This window comes from Homalodisca vitripennis, chromosome 3 (assembly GCF_021130785.1).
Source record: "Homalodisca vitripennis isolate AUS2020 chromosome 3, UT_GWSS_2.1, whole genome shotgun sequence".
Lineage (NCBI taxonomy): Eukaryota > Metazoa > Arthropoda > Insecta > Hemiptera > Cicadellidae > Homalodisca > Homalodisca vitripennis.
In genome coordinates, this window is record NC_060209.1 from 98,526,609 (window position 1) to 98,541,396 (window position 14,788).

Sequence of the window (14,788 nt, forward strand, 5' to 3'; positions counted from 1 at the left end):
TTTGTAACTAGTACAAATACGTGCTACTGTACTATGGATTAACTCAGTTAAATTAATTTTAAAAGTAAGTATATGCTACTTTGGCATATTGACCTTAAATATTCATCTCCAAAAAGGTATTTACTGTTACACTGTGATTGTTTAGACTGCATAACTTACCGTCCCTGATAAAGGTCATAGGAGTCTTGCTCTCTGTGCCATTAAAGCCGTGGATGATGATGACACTTTTGTGGCGAGGGTTCCATCCCTGTTCTTGAAGGGTGAGTGGACTATGGATGTGAATACGACGGGCATAGCTTTTGTCACTGTAATTGAAAATTATAGGTCTAAATATTTTAAAGTTAAGACCATTGTTTCTCATGAATCATATTTTGTAAAATTACATAAAGTTATGAGAACAAAATCGCCAAAAGAAGTTTTCTTAACCTGAGATTTAACTCTTTTAATTAAAAACTGAAATTCTTTTAATGTAGACGATGTAAATGGATCTATTCAGAAAAAAACTCCATTTTCAAAATATACATACTATCCCCTCTAAAACCCAACATTTTAGTGTACGCAATCAATTTATGGAGCACATATCACAATTCGCCAAAGATTCATACAATCAGTGTACTTCTCTATAGTCTCAAAATAAAAAAAATCACATGGAAATTTTAATTTGAACAGGAATCATTTTCTACATCGTATAGTTAAAGTTCGTTAGTTATAATGGAATTTTGAAACGGAGAATATCAGTTCGAGGCAATCATTTCGAATCTTACAAATTGATTCACTTAAAAGTAGATGAACAATTTCGACACTGACACGAGTTAATATTTAGTTAGTTATTTAGTTAGTTTTTTTTAGTTATTATTTTATAGTGTTCAAAATGGTCATTAATTTCTCAAGGCTAATTGATAGAACGGTTGTTTTTTTTGTAATATCTGCATTGTAATCTATTTTAGAAATATACCTTTGATATTATATTACTACGCGATTATAAGTCATATCATCGCAAGCCTGTATTTTGCAAAATAAACTGTTGATTTATGCACTTAAGCCTAAGATATATTGTTTAAACTTTGCATGAGCAGAGAAGATTTATTTCTTCAGATAAAACCAGTGTTAAAAATATTAATTATTAAGAAATAAACAGCCATAATTGTAACAGGAAGTCTCTATTATAATATATTGTATAACATTTACGTGTCATAGAATTTTAATTCCATATTTTACTATAAGTTTGAACATTATTACGCAAAATATATTAAGTAATATTTAAGTACTATATAATTTATTGTTTGTGTAAATATTTTTCAAAATTGTATTATAAAAAGAATTTGCTATTAAGGAGAGAGAAACATTTTTAAATTTGTGTTGTAGTATTAACTTTGGGTACACTTTATTCTCAAACTAATGTGATAACATTTAATATTTTTCAACAGTAATGCACTGTGTTTTTGCACATTGTGTAAAGATTTACCGAATATATATAGATTGGATTAAATACCGGATACGAGTCATTGTCAGTAAGTGGTGAAATTTTGAATTTTGTCGCATTTACAAAGTAGATTGGCAGAAAACCGTAGCTTTTTCAATAAAAAGTTTCAGGAACACGGGATTGAAATTACCAGAGGTTTACTTCACTTAAGTTTTCTGTATATATGATTCATTTAAAAACTTAATCCTTATTTGGATATAGATTAAGAAATAAAAGTTATAATTCGTACCTTTTACTCCACTTAAAAGATAATTATCCATTGTCTACTATACAAGTCGTTGGTTGAAACGGTGGACGCTGTTTTCTCAGAAACATCTAGGTCTTCGGCTTACTTAGAAAGTTAATGGACACTTCATGTAGGCATTGTTCTTGGTTAATGTACGTGATAAAAGCATTTCTTTTTTAAAAACAAAATCACATATAAAAAAGTGCAGTTTATTAACAGTTAATGGTTTAGTGAAATACTCTTGGTATGTGGTATAATATAAAACTAATTAATATTCAGTACAAATTATCAAAATGTACTGGCCATTCCCTCTTTATGTGTGTGTGTGCGTGTTTTGTATGTAATATATATTTCACTCTATCGTTATTGTAGTTACAAATAATTGAGCTTTTCATGCCATGTTATTAGAAACAGTTTTAAGCGTGTGTGTAATATGTCATTATTTAATAGCAATCGTTATTTTTGCTCATTGGTAACTGAAGAATGTCAACAAAAGAATATTAAACATGTTAAGAAACATTACTTAAAAAACACACAATTAACATTGCAACAGAAAATTTATATTTTTTACACAAATTTTAGTATTTATGATAGCATAATTAGTTGAGTTAAATATATGAAGCAGAATAATAAACTTAAAAGCAGTAAAATTAACAAGAAATAGGTATATTCCAAACATCCTCTTTATAAGATGTAATATAAGATGTAGCTCTTGTTTAACTCACCGTTTCGATTCGTAGATTTTTGTTTTGTAAATAATTTTTATAGGATGTATCACTCTTTTTTTTATTGCAGTTAATAAAAAATTAATATCAATTGATGCTTTTTATTTGCAATGATTTGCAATTCTATTTTAAATAGATATTTTTGTTTTATCTTTTTAAACTTTTTAAACGCCATATTCCAGGAGAGGTTACACCTTCTTTTTGTTACTACTACAGTGCTAAAAATGTTGTGTCAACTGGTACAAAATACTTACGGGGTGTACAGCCAGACCTTGATGTCCTCATCAGGACATTGGTTGTTTCTCTTCAGTTTACAACGCCAGTATTCGAGGTCAAAGGCGTTCCACAAGAGGCCGACGCTACCTGTAAAGGTCAGGAATAAATCACTCTCTGGTGGTGAAAATATACTTAATGTCAAGACACCTCTAATGACAATCAATGTTTATCACATCCTTTATTTTGATTTCCTTTCAATAGTGATTGACTTTAGAGCAAAACTGTTAGTGATTTTACTATCCCATGATCTTTACCAGGAGCCATAAAACCTTTTTACATTGCCATATAACACGTAAAAAATAATTTATAAAATAGAAATAAAATTCAACAATTCTTTTCGGATTCGACGGCACGTATTACCAATACTATTATATCGTTATATATAGGATTTAGATTCACAAACTTATATATTACAAAAAACTAATATATACACACACACACACATATTCTGTCTGTCTTGTCCTTGAAACCAATATTTTATTTCAAAACCTCCTGATTTACATTGTAACAAAAATAATGGATATTTAAAAAAAACGTACTTCTTGCTTTTCAATAAGAAAAGTTTCTCTTATCAATTCACTTAAGAATTCCTTGCATACTGCAGCAACTGCACACAGTATAGTTTTAAGTTTGATATTTGTATTAATCAGGGATCACGTGAATCCTGTATCTATCAAAATTCAGAACAACGCAGTTAATTTCCAGGCTTATTTCCCAAATGTGTCATAATATTTTTACCGTAATCAGTGAAACCAATAAATTACTTTCCAAATACATTTTAGATATATTATGTCAAAAAGTAATCTAATTATTCGGTAAGAAGGAACTGTGTAAATTAGGTAAATATTTCATATAGCATAGACGGAGTGGGAAAATGTCTACAATAATTTTATTGAACTTTATGCCGTCACTCATCCGATTCACCACCCTCACATCTCCACTGTTGACTCTCTCTTCTTCACGGTCACTTCGACTTATAATAAATCAAATATTAAAGTCTCCAATAGAAACCACGAGTGTCACGGTCTCGCAACAGGTGGCTATTAGCAGGTGATAAATGTACGGCGCTGGGGTAAGGTATGCTGTTGCTCTCGATATATCGACCGCCTTGGCGAAAGCACTTTCTCCACCACATATCCAACCTTACAAGAGAAAGGAATCAAACGAATTTATACTGACAGGCGATGGTAAAACTACTATTGGAGTTGATAAACAGGTTAGTTTTCCTATTCTATAAATTCTTAAAATATAATTTTTGTGTTCGGTATAGTGCCATTTACGACCTCCATCCAGCTGAGCAAAAATACGTAGTTCTTTATACAGGGTGATTCATGAAGTTCTCCCCCCACTTCTACAGCATATTGTACTAGTAAAAATAATGAAAAAATGTTATATAAATATAGGTCCGAAAACGCTTCGTTAGCGAGTTACAGCTAGCGAAAGATTTCGCCTGAATTCCTGGGTAAAGAGTCAAATAAAGCCATACTGAACTTTTGGAAAGGTTAATTAAGTAAGAAAATATCGTGGATTTCTTATGTATTTTTACCTGATAAAGCTAATAAAATAGGTTTCAGAACTGTACCTGTAGTAGTTTTTGAGGGATTCAGGGTTAAATGCAAAAAATTGGGGCACGAAAACAATGTTTTTTTTAAGTTTGATGTACAATAACTTTCTTAAATTGGTAAATAAATACATAAAATCAACAAACATTAATTGTAGAGAATTTAATTTTGAGAAAATTGATATAATCAACATCTAAAATAAAACAGAAATAAGTACCAAAAAAATCGATTTTATTCAATATAATACATTACTAGCTGTAAAGAAATACCGTACGGTATTTAGTTAAAATGAAACAAAAATAAAATGTTTGTTCCTTAATGATGAGATAAATTGAGAATACAAGAGTAACTGTTAAATAAATTTGTTTGTAAATAAAAATATCATGTTTTATTACGTTGTATTTTTTTAATAAAAATTTACATCAAATTTTCGAAAATAAATGAAGCAAACATTTTCTTATTATTGTTTACTAATCATCGAAATGCCAGTTTTTTTGTTTTATTTAATTTCTAAGTTGGTAACGCACGAATAACAGCTGATCAACAATGGTATTCTGTACTGTTACGTTAGAACTGTGTATTAGTGGTGTTTTGCAAGCTACAGCAGGAGATCGGGTTCTGTGAATCGTGTTATTAAATGCAATTTTTCTGTGAGTTATAATTAAATTGTTTATTCAGCGAAAAAAAATGCTTTACTTATTTACATCAGAGGAATACGCTGATATGGTTTTTTTTATTTTGGGTTACTGTAATGGTAATGCTAAAGCTGCTGTAGAAGAATATGAACTACGTTACCCTAATAGGAGGATTCCAGATATCAAAACAATTTCAGGAACTTTTCGTACTCTTCGGGAAACAGGATCACTACCAAGTAACTAGAAACCAATTATGAACGAGCTGTCCAACTTGATGATGATATTGTTATTAATGCTGTTCATCGCAGTCCAGGTGTAAGTACACGACGTATTTCTAGGCGGATAGGAGTTTCGCAGTCAACGGTTGTGGAGGTCACTTAATCGAAACAAATTTTATCCGTTTCATAAACAAAAGGTTCAACATCTACAGCTAGGGGATGGTCCGCTTCGCTTGGTGTTTTGCAACTTTTTTAATATTAATAATCAACTCTACAAGCGTATTTTGTTTACGGATGAGGCACAATTCACTCGGGATGGTGTCAATAACTTGCACAAATGAATACTCATGGGCAGAAGAAAATCCACATTGAGGTAGTGAAACAGAACTTTCAACACCGATTTAGCCTCAATGTCTGGTGTGGCCTTTTGCACAATCGGCTGATTGGACCTTTCATATTACCTGGACGCCTAAATGCTGAGTTCTATTTGCCATTTCCTTCAAGAAGAGTTGCCGCAGCTGTTAGAGAATGTTCCTTTACATCTCAGACACAAATTTGTACTTCCAGCATGACGGAGCACCTCCCCACTTTTCACGTGCCGTTTTTCTGCTTACTTAAATCATAAATTTACTGGAACACTGAATTGGTCGTGGAGGGCCTCACCCTTGGCCACCAAGATCACCAGATCTATCTCCATTGGATTATTGCATCTGGGGATGGATGAAAGACATTGTATACAAGACAAAAGTGAATTCTAGTGTTGAATTAATTGCCCGTATTATGGATTCGGATGTGCAGATACAGGGAAGTCCTGAAAAATTAAGAAACGCAACAAAAGCAATACACAAACGTGCTGCAAAATGTATTGATAATGATGGCCTCATTTTCGAACATCTATTATAAAAAGGTGCGTACGGTTGGCCCAACCTGATTAATTTTGCTTAAAACTAGTAATGTATTATACTGAATGAAAATCGATTTTTGGTACTTATTTCTGTTTTATTTTAGACTTTGATTATATAAATTTTTCTCAGAATTAAATTCTCTACAATTAATGTTTGTTGATTTTATGTATTTATTACCAATTTAACAAAGTTATTGTACATCAAACTTAAATAAACATTGTTTCGTGCCCCAATTTTTTGCATTTAACCCTGAATCCCTCAAAAACTACTACAGGTACAGTTCTGAAACCTATTTATAAGCTTTATCAGGTAAAAATACATAAGAATCCACGATATTTCTTACTTAATTAACCTTTCCAAAAGTTCAGTATGGCTTTATTTGACTCTTTACCAGGGAATTCAGGCGAAATCTTTCGCTAGCTGTAACTCGCTAACGAAGCGTTTTCTGACCTATGTTTATATAACATTTTTTTCATTATTTTTACTAGTACAATATGCTGTAGATAGTGGGGGGAGAACTTCATGAATCACCCTGTATATTGATTATTGTCTGTCATGGTGATGTGCATCGGTAGAAGGGAAGTTAAGATTATAATATCCAGATACATACGTTTTCCGGTTCATTATTCTAATATTCCTGCCTCGCTGTAGAGGACCATCTCCAGTAAACAAATGTTACACCGAAACACTTTTGACACCGACCGCGTAAGAATATGAGTTAAGACTATAAACTGTTCATGACGTTGACCATATTGAGCTGAATAATTAATATTCATTAGTAGATTAGGAACAACCTGCTCTTCTCCAATGTTTGGGTTAAGGTCTGTTATACTGTAATTCCTTGTTCAAGTTGTGTTAACATTGTTTATATTTAAAGAATGCTGTGTTAAAGCTCACAAAGAATTTACATTGATTCAAGGTTTGTTCCGAGCAAATGAAATCTACCAAGAGTATTTTCGCCATACTGTTGTTAACTATCAGTCAAGGTCAATGTACATTGATTGGAAAAAGCATCGAATATAATCATGCAAGCAAGATCAATTCACCTACAAGATGTTTCAAGAAGGATGTCCAATAAACTAATAAAGGATTGCGTCAGTCTTTGCCTATAACAACGTAGTTAGCCAACCGTGAATAACCAATCGTTTGGGTTGGGCCATATTTACACCAGTGACGCCTACTTAGCGCCCTTGTCGCAAGAAAGTGGGCTTACTTCTCTCCTCACCTTGGCTGTTGCGTGGACATCTGCAATCCTCCGTGCAAATAATAGAGGAGCCAATCTCATCACAAGAATGGGATGTTGGAACGGAAATTTCTCCAGGAGACAAGGACTTATTGCGCGACTCCTGCGATCTGTTTCACTCCTAACCTCACTGGACCACGACGGAATTTATTATTCCAAAATAAGTTTTTCAACACATTTATTTCAAGAACTTAAACATAACCATATATTTGACAAAACTGCAGTACTTAATATTTTTGTGTCAGGCATTACAGTGAAAAAGGTATCATTATATAATAAGAAACATCCTTCAATGTCATCTCATATTAAGGAAAAGGAAACCATTCCGACAGTCGAGAGATGAAAGTTAACCGTGTTATCTGGCCCTTTCTTTCACCAATTAACTTTAATGAGATAATAACGAATGACGCTAGATGGCAGCAGCCTTGCATGCATTACTGTATCATTTACAGCGCCTTTTCTTTCATCGACCGGTTGTCAGTCCGTCCTTTCCGTTATCACGTCATGATATATATTTTAATTAAATGATTAGTAAGTACACCAAAAGTAATGACAATTTTATCAAACAACCTTCTAATAATGTCAGACACCCAGCTTAAATAATTTAAGTATATCTAATGTGCAATTTATAACCAGTTTTTACATTTATTTCTAAAATAAAAAAGCCTTTAATTATAATTTGAAGACTTCTAAAGATAAAGGGTTAACCCTAGGGATCCATCCGCTTGCTCCAAAGGTGTACCGAAAACCCATTATGCTTAACATTTATCACACCGAACGTTAAATCAAATCATGATTGAAATCTATATAATCACAGTGTCCATATTACACGTGTCGAAAAAAGGTCTTAATCTTGGAACTCCGCCTCCTATTGGTCCCAAAAACTTATTTGGATTCGTCGTTCACTTGTAGAATATGCATATCACGTTTCATAAACATGTGCTAAGAATAAGAGGCCTAAAATATAATCTAAAATAGAGAATTGCTTATTTAAATTTACATATTACAAAGATATATATTATCTTGTAAGTTGGGTATGCTATTTATTTTCTATTTATTCTTAATCATTTACTCTAAACACTGTTACTACATAGTTCGGCCAATCTGGTGTTATTTGTCATATGTATGTTCTGCACATTGCAGGGATTTGAAAATTCAGAGAGTGAATTTTGCTGACACTTTTTATAAATTTAAATCTGTCAACCATTAATTGTTATAAAGTAAATATAATGTTATCAAAATCATAGCAATGTTATTCCATTAGTATGACGACTTGTACTGTGATATTCACTGAAAATGAACTAGTTAATAACTTAGTTAATGAATGAATGAATTAATTAATTAATATATGTATATAACTAAAATTGATGTAGCAATATGATTTCAACGGTTCTTTATAAGAAAAGGGAAATCAAAGTAAGTATACTAATGTCATCACGAACATATCCTCGAGGACAATTCCAAGAAAGATATCACTGATAACGGCAACGTCACTATTACACGATCGCGTATCTCGGACTGTTGTACACAGCGCTAAAGATGTTCGTCACGCTCCCAGATCAGCAACATCATCCTCGAATTGCCTGTCATATCCATCAGACCTTGACCTCATAGCTGCTGTACAGTCTCTGTTATATACATTAAAGAACACTTAAATGTGACAAATCTAATTTTAACACAATATAACATTGTTTGCTTTTAGAAGAAAAACATTATAATATAAATAACTTATACGTTAAGAATCAAATATGTATACTAAAATTAATTTACAAATTGATAAAACAATGCACAGTATGCAGTTTTACAAATTGAAGAAAAAATCAAATTTTACTCACTTACTCTGTACGGATTTTGATGATTTATATAAAAAAAGTCCACTGAAGTTTAATTCAGCAAAGTTTAGCCGAGAAATCTCGATGACGCACTTATTGAAAGCCTCGAGAGTTGTGTCGCCACCAATGACATCGAAAGATAAAGTATAAGAGATAAGATGGAGAGATGAGTATTTTCTCTACTTACACTCTCTTATTAGGGAGATTGGAATATTGATCCCTGATATTTAGTAAAGTATTAACTGACGACAACTTGGGTCTGCCACAACTTGGCGGAAATACGTATAAAGACAGGGATCTTTTTAATAAATGTATGATGTGTACACATATACGTCCAATTAATGGTTCAGTGTTACACTTCTATTTTACGATCATTGCTTTATCATAATAAAATATGATGCTGTTCAATATAAAATCAAAGTGAAATAATAGCGTTAAATTGTGAAACAAGTATCGCAATTCATTAAATATTTCGAAAGTTATTGTTTGACTGTTATACTAAAATATTATACTGTACTTAATTGTTTCAAAAGCGATATCTATAATTTTCAAACATTTGAGTTAAAGAAAAATGCGAGCGTAAGCAGCCAGTGCCAGTGTAAATCGTTAAAAGGACGTGTAAGTTCGGAAAACATCTGAGTCGAAGGTCAAGTACAGGTTATGAGCTGACTCACAGGTGTTCAATTACGCGTCCAAATGAAGAGAACCCCGGATCGTTGGATACTGCGCGGCGAAGCGAAAAGTGAGTACCCTACGGTGCTTGTGCTTTCTCTCCCCGCGGCAACACCACGTACACCGCACGCGACAGTCGTACTCGTACTGACATCACGTGACTGCGTCTTTGCGGCGGCAAAAATATACCACGTAATGGCTGATAATCTGAACTCATCCGTGAAAAGAGTGGTCGAGAAGAAAAGAGTGAAGACAAAATTGGCGTCTGTCAAAATCGAGCAGCCTTGTACGCACTCTCTAAGTACGAGCACAATGTATTAAAGAAGAGTCCGTTTCAAAGAAAAATAAAGAACTTAATCAGAATACTTATATATGGAAAAAAGCTTAAATAAACTGGTTTGGCCATTCGTGGTTTAACGTCTTTGGGCAGTTCGTAATGTAACGTGTGACCAACGCTATCCATGGAGTTAATTTATACTTTTACCATATTTTTTACTAGTTAGTTATATCGACACACGTCAGTACGGAAATTGGTTCAGCAAAGACAGTCTTTACAAGGTAGATAGATAAATTCCGTCTAAAGGTGAAGTAGGATTGGACACTAAAATGTTGTATTGTCCCTCAGCCAACAAACTACGATACTGGTCAGTCACGTCTTGCTAACACTTGTGACCTTATGGCAGAATTTCAACAAATGCTTAACATCAATGTTGTCATATACTCCACACACCTTTGTTAACAAATGTTTAAAGTTCACAAATAATTATGCAATTTTTATAATTTTACTCCGTTTTCTAATTTATGGATTTTATGTTATTCTTGTCATAATTGTTACTCATAATTAAAAAATTAAAATCTATGAAAGTATTTTTACTATTACTGAAAATGTTAGAAATTTTTGGGAAATAAAATCAAGCCAATCAATTTCTTAGTCCCCATGACCTCTATCATAGAAGTTTAGGTAACTCCTTTCGCTGAATTCCAGAATTGTCATTAATTAAGGATGAAATTAAATTCACTTTACATCTAAGAAAGAAATGCACAAAATACTTGTGTAATAATCCATATCTAGCTCTGGTGGTAAGGTCACTTTTACATATCTGCTTAAAAAGGTAGGGGTAAGCCATCTTGTTTGTGTGCATCCAGGCTTCGCTGATATTCCATGCAAAATTTCAAGTCTTTTCTCAAGATATCGTATGGAAGGATAGACAAGTAGACAGAAAGAAATACAATTTTCAAACCATGACATGAGAGGCTTTGCTAAACCCATAGCCAATAAAATCCAGGTTGAAAACTTCTAACCAGGCGATGAGTCCCAACCATCTTCTTAGCTTAATTGAGTTTTAGACAGAACAACCTGATCTAATTGACCTAATAGGTCTAGTAGGCAGTAGACCTAATTTATATATTTTACCTCTCAGAGTTATATAAATCTGACAAATTAAATCCAAATTCAGTTATACCATAGTTACTGATTATAATTAATTAGATTCTCGTCTAAAACCTTTTTCAAAATCTTTATCCGGAGTAATTTCATTAAAGAACCATTGCACCAATCCGGTAAAATCAATAAGGAATCATATTCCCCTCGCTTACGGGGAATATCCTTTGATTAAAGTAAAAGCATTCCTCAATTATAAGAAGATGCAATTAATTAATACAAGAAAGTATACTATTGTGAGCGCAATTCGCAAACCGTCTGATTAATACGGTAAACGGTCCGAGAGCGGTCACGGACAAGCGACGTTGTGAGCCAGTAAAGAAACCAGTTCTTCAAAACTTTCCTACAGATCCCGTGCCAGTGCTTTCATCGTCCTTGACCAAGGGAACGAAACGAAACGAATCATTGTCAAAAGACCACAACTTTCACTACGGATGTGCTTTAAGCAGTCGTCGGATTACACTGGAAGCTGTTATTGTGGTATGATTAAAACAGGAGACGACCTTCATATTCAATTAGTGGGTCAACACCCACGCTGGAACTATGGACTGTATGTCTTCGAGTAACAAGCTTATCATTAATTAATATCACACCTAGCCTAATTAAGGCAATCCTAAGTTAAATACAAACATCCTTATAACATATTATTTTGCGAAGTGCAAATATAACCCAAAAATATTTTAAAATAAATTGCTCTTTTATACCTCTTGTATTATTGTGATTCAAATTATATTAAATAGTTGAAATCCACAATAATTATGTGCTATTATATTTTAAATGTATAGTTTCCGAATAACCTATAAATTAGAATGTGGAATAAAATGATTGTGCCCGCTGTTAGTTTATGGTTGGATTGTATTAAATTTTTTAATTACAGCTGTTTATGATGGGCTATATTCTCACAAGACAGACAGAAATGAATTTTTCACCACCACAGAAATAATTATAGTTGTTTAGAATGTTATTTTGTTGCATCTTGAAATCATCATTTCGTAAAACAGCCTTTTGAGAGTATGTATGGGGTGTTTGAGATGAAAAACATCAAATTGAATTAAAAACATGCCACTTTCTAAAATCAATCATACCCGTGTATGTGTGTGTGTGTGTGTGTGTACACATGTGTGATTAGAGACATCTAGTCATTCATTTGAGAGAATCAATGACATCAATTTTGATTCCATATTCATAATTGAATATATTTTACATCCAGTCAGCGAAATTGTATGTTTTGTGTTTATATCTACATTTTTTTCCGATTTCCATGTATGATGTCTTGTTGTTTGTTCAAAGGTCTACAGTGATAGCTTAAAAAATTTTTTCCAAAGTATAACGAGGTTGAACAGGTGGCTGAGATCGATATTCTTCATTACAAAACCATTATGCTTGTGTAGCTATTAATTGAAAATATCCCTTACGCCATGCCATCCGGTGTTACGGTCTATAACATAAAAAAGAAGAGTGGGCTGATGTTATAATCATAAAAATCTTATGTAAGAAAATATAAGTATAAATTAAGAAATACATTTGTTAACAACACTTTCGTAAAAAAAGTTTACAAGGAATGTGCAAAATAGAAGGTTTTAGGGCGGAGTCATCTAGTTACAATATAAATTATATCATCCTTATTCACGCATACATATATTAACGTAAATATCTCTCTGTGTCCGAATAAAAGAGTTCAGTAGTCAGTATAAATATTTCATTATATTTTCTCTGGTATCAATCAAGGCATAAACCGGATTTTTTACTTTATACAATTAGTAATAATAACACGGCTGCAAAGGATGTTAGAATTACATAAAATAATAATTTATTAAAATTTTGAATATACACAGAGTTTATCAATAGAAAACGTCGTAAAGAATAATATAAACACACGTAGATTGTACCCCTACACACACGGTTATTATTTGGGATTATTGATCAACTAGATTGTTATCAGAACCCACAAGTTATTTTATTCTCAGGATTATGTAAATTAGAAATTTATTCGTTGTTCTTTCTCAAGATACTTTAGAAAGGACTAAGCCTATAGCTAAAAACAATTACACGGTTTGTGCTCTTTATTATCATGCTGCAAATTGCAACGGTCGTAAAACTATTGTCGTTAAAAGGACATTACTAGAAGTACGAAACATAGTTTAGTAGTGCGATGGTCATATTAGCCGAGGCAATGCTGCATTAGCCATAGGAAGCTTTTCGAAATAAACCATTTCCATCTCACAGTTCCCGCTCAGAGATATATTAGCTATTTTAAAAAAAACCTTCAAACAGATACCGAAAATTTTACTCCAGTACATAAGCTCGGAAAAGTATTGAAATTTGAATTTAAACAGTGGGAAGAAACAAATGATTAATTGTCGTAAAAATAGAATAGGATATAACATGTAAAAAAAAACTTTTCATTGATGATAAATTTTACTTTCTGGATATATTTTTACTCGTATGAGTCAAAGACAATTTAATCCAACGTGGTTGAAGACTCAAACATTTTTCAAACTTTTGCATTTTCCTCTTTCATGCCTGTTATTGCAAAATTGTCTTAGTATTAGGAATAAGGAACAATATACGCAGTGGAAGAAAAAGAGGGATTTTAGACATTTAACGTGATTTTGGAATATTGATCTTTAAAATATCATCGGAGGTGGTAGTGAATAATTTGCTACTAAAAACTCGCCATTTAATAAATACGAACTGTAGTTAACTATTCATGTTTAAAGGGTTAATTTACAATTATTTATAGTAAAACAGGGAGTGCAGCGACTAAAATCTAATGTTAAATAATTATCAAAAATACCCGGTGACTATCGAGATTTAAATTTAATAGAAAACCCTAAAATCGTTGTTTTAGATCAAATATATTGTTTGAAGGTTATTTTTGACGATGGAATGATTGTGAAGGAAACAGGATTTTTCCGGACATTTGCCATCGTTCAGTGAAACAATAAATCAGTAACGCTACGTTTCGAGATCTGCAATCTGATCTCTTCTTCAGGTAAAGAACTAACCTAATACATGTAGTTAGTCCGGAAAAATCCTGTTTCCTTCAAATATATTGTATCAAATTAGTTATTGGCGTTACAATACTGATCTGTTATCTAAAATACACTCATTTTATTGTTTAACTAAACATCATATATACAGGCAGGTAGTGCAGAATTTTGCAATAATTTGTTATTTATATCGTTGTGATTTAATATTCAGTTTTATCGTATAGAGACGTATATAAGAGTTAACATTTCATTTATTGAGAGACTTCTCGTATTATTTTTGGATTCAAAAGAAAGGAGATAAGTTGAAACTTACACTCAGTAATAGAGAAAAAACACGACATGCCTGAAATGCCAAAAACGAAAGTCTGCTTCCGTTCAGATGAGTCCAAACTGTCGTGCCGCGATGTAACCGGTCTACATCCAGGACGAAGGTTAAGGTTAATTTAATGCAGAAAGTGGACATGGCGGCGTTCTCGAGATGGCAGTGGCAACGCATATCTCCGATGAAAGTGCAATAGTTTTTTTACCTCATCAGCTAATTTTAGTCATATATAATTTTTTACATGAAGATAACGTT

General features: G+C 32.5%; 1 protein-coding gene across 1 annotated transcript in view; it reads right to left on the reverse strand.

Moving 5' to 3' along the window:
• LOC124357235 (lipase member H-A-like) overlaps positions 1-14,788 on the reverse strand; it is a 39,255-nt gene that overhangs the window by 15,770 nt on the left and 8,697 nt on the right. The window contains exons 3-4 of the mRNA XM_046808789.1: positions 2,689-2,797; positions 160-305 (exon numbers count right to left, since the gene is read on the reverse strand). Coding sequence (XP_046664745.1) covers positions 160-305; positions 2,689-2,797 — 255 coding nt within the window. The remainder of the gene's footprint in view (positions 1-159; positions 306-2,688; positions 2,798-14,788) is intronic.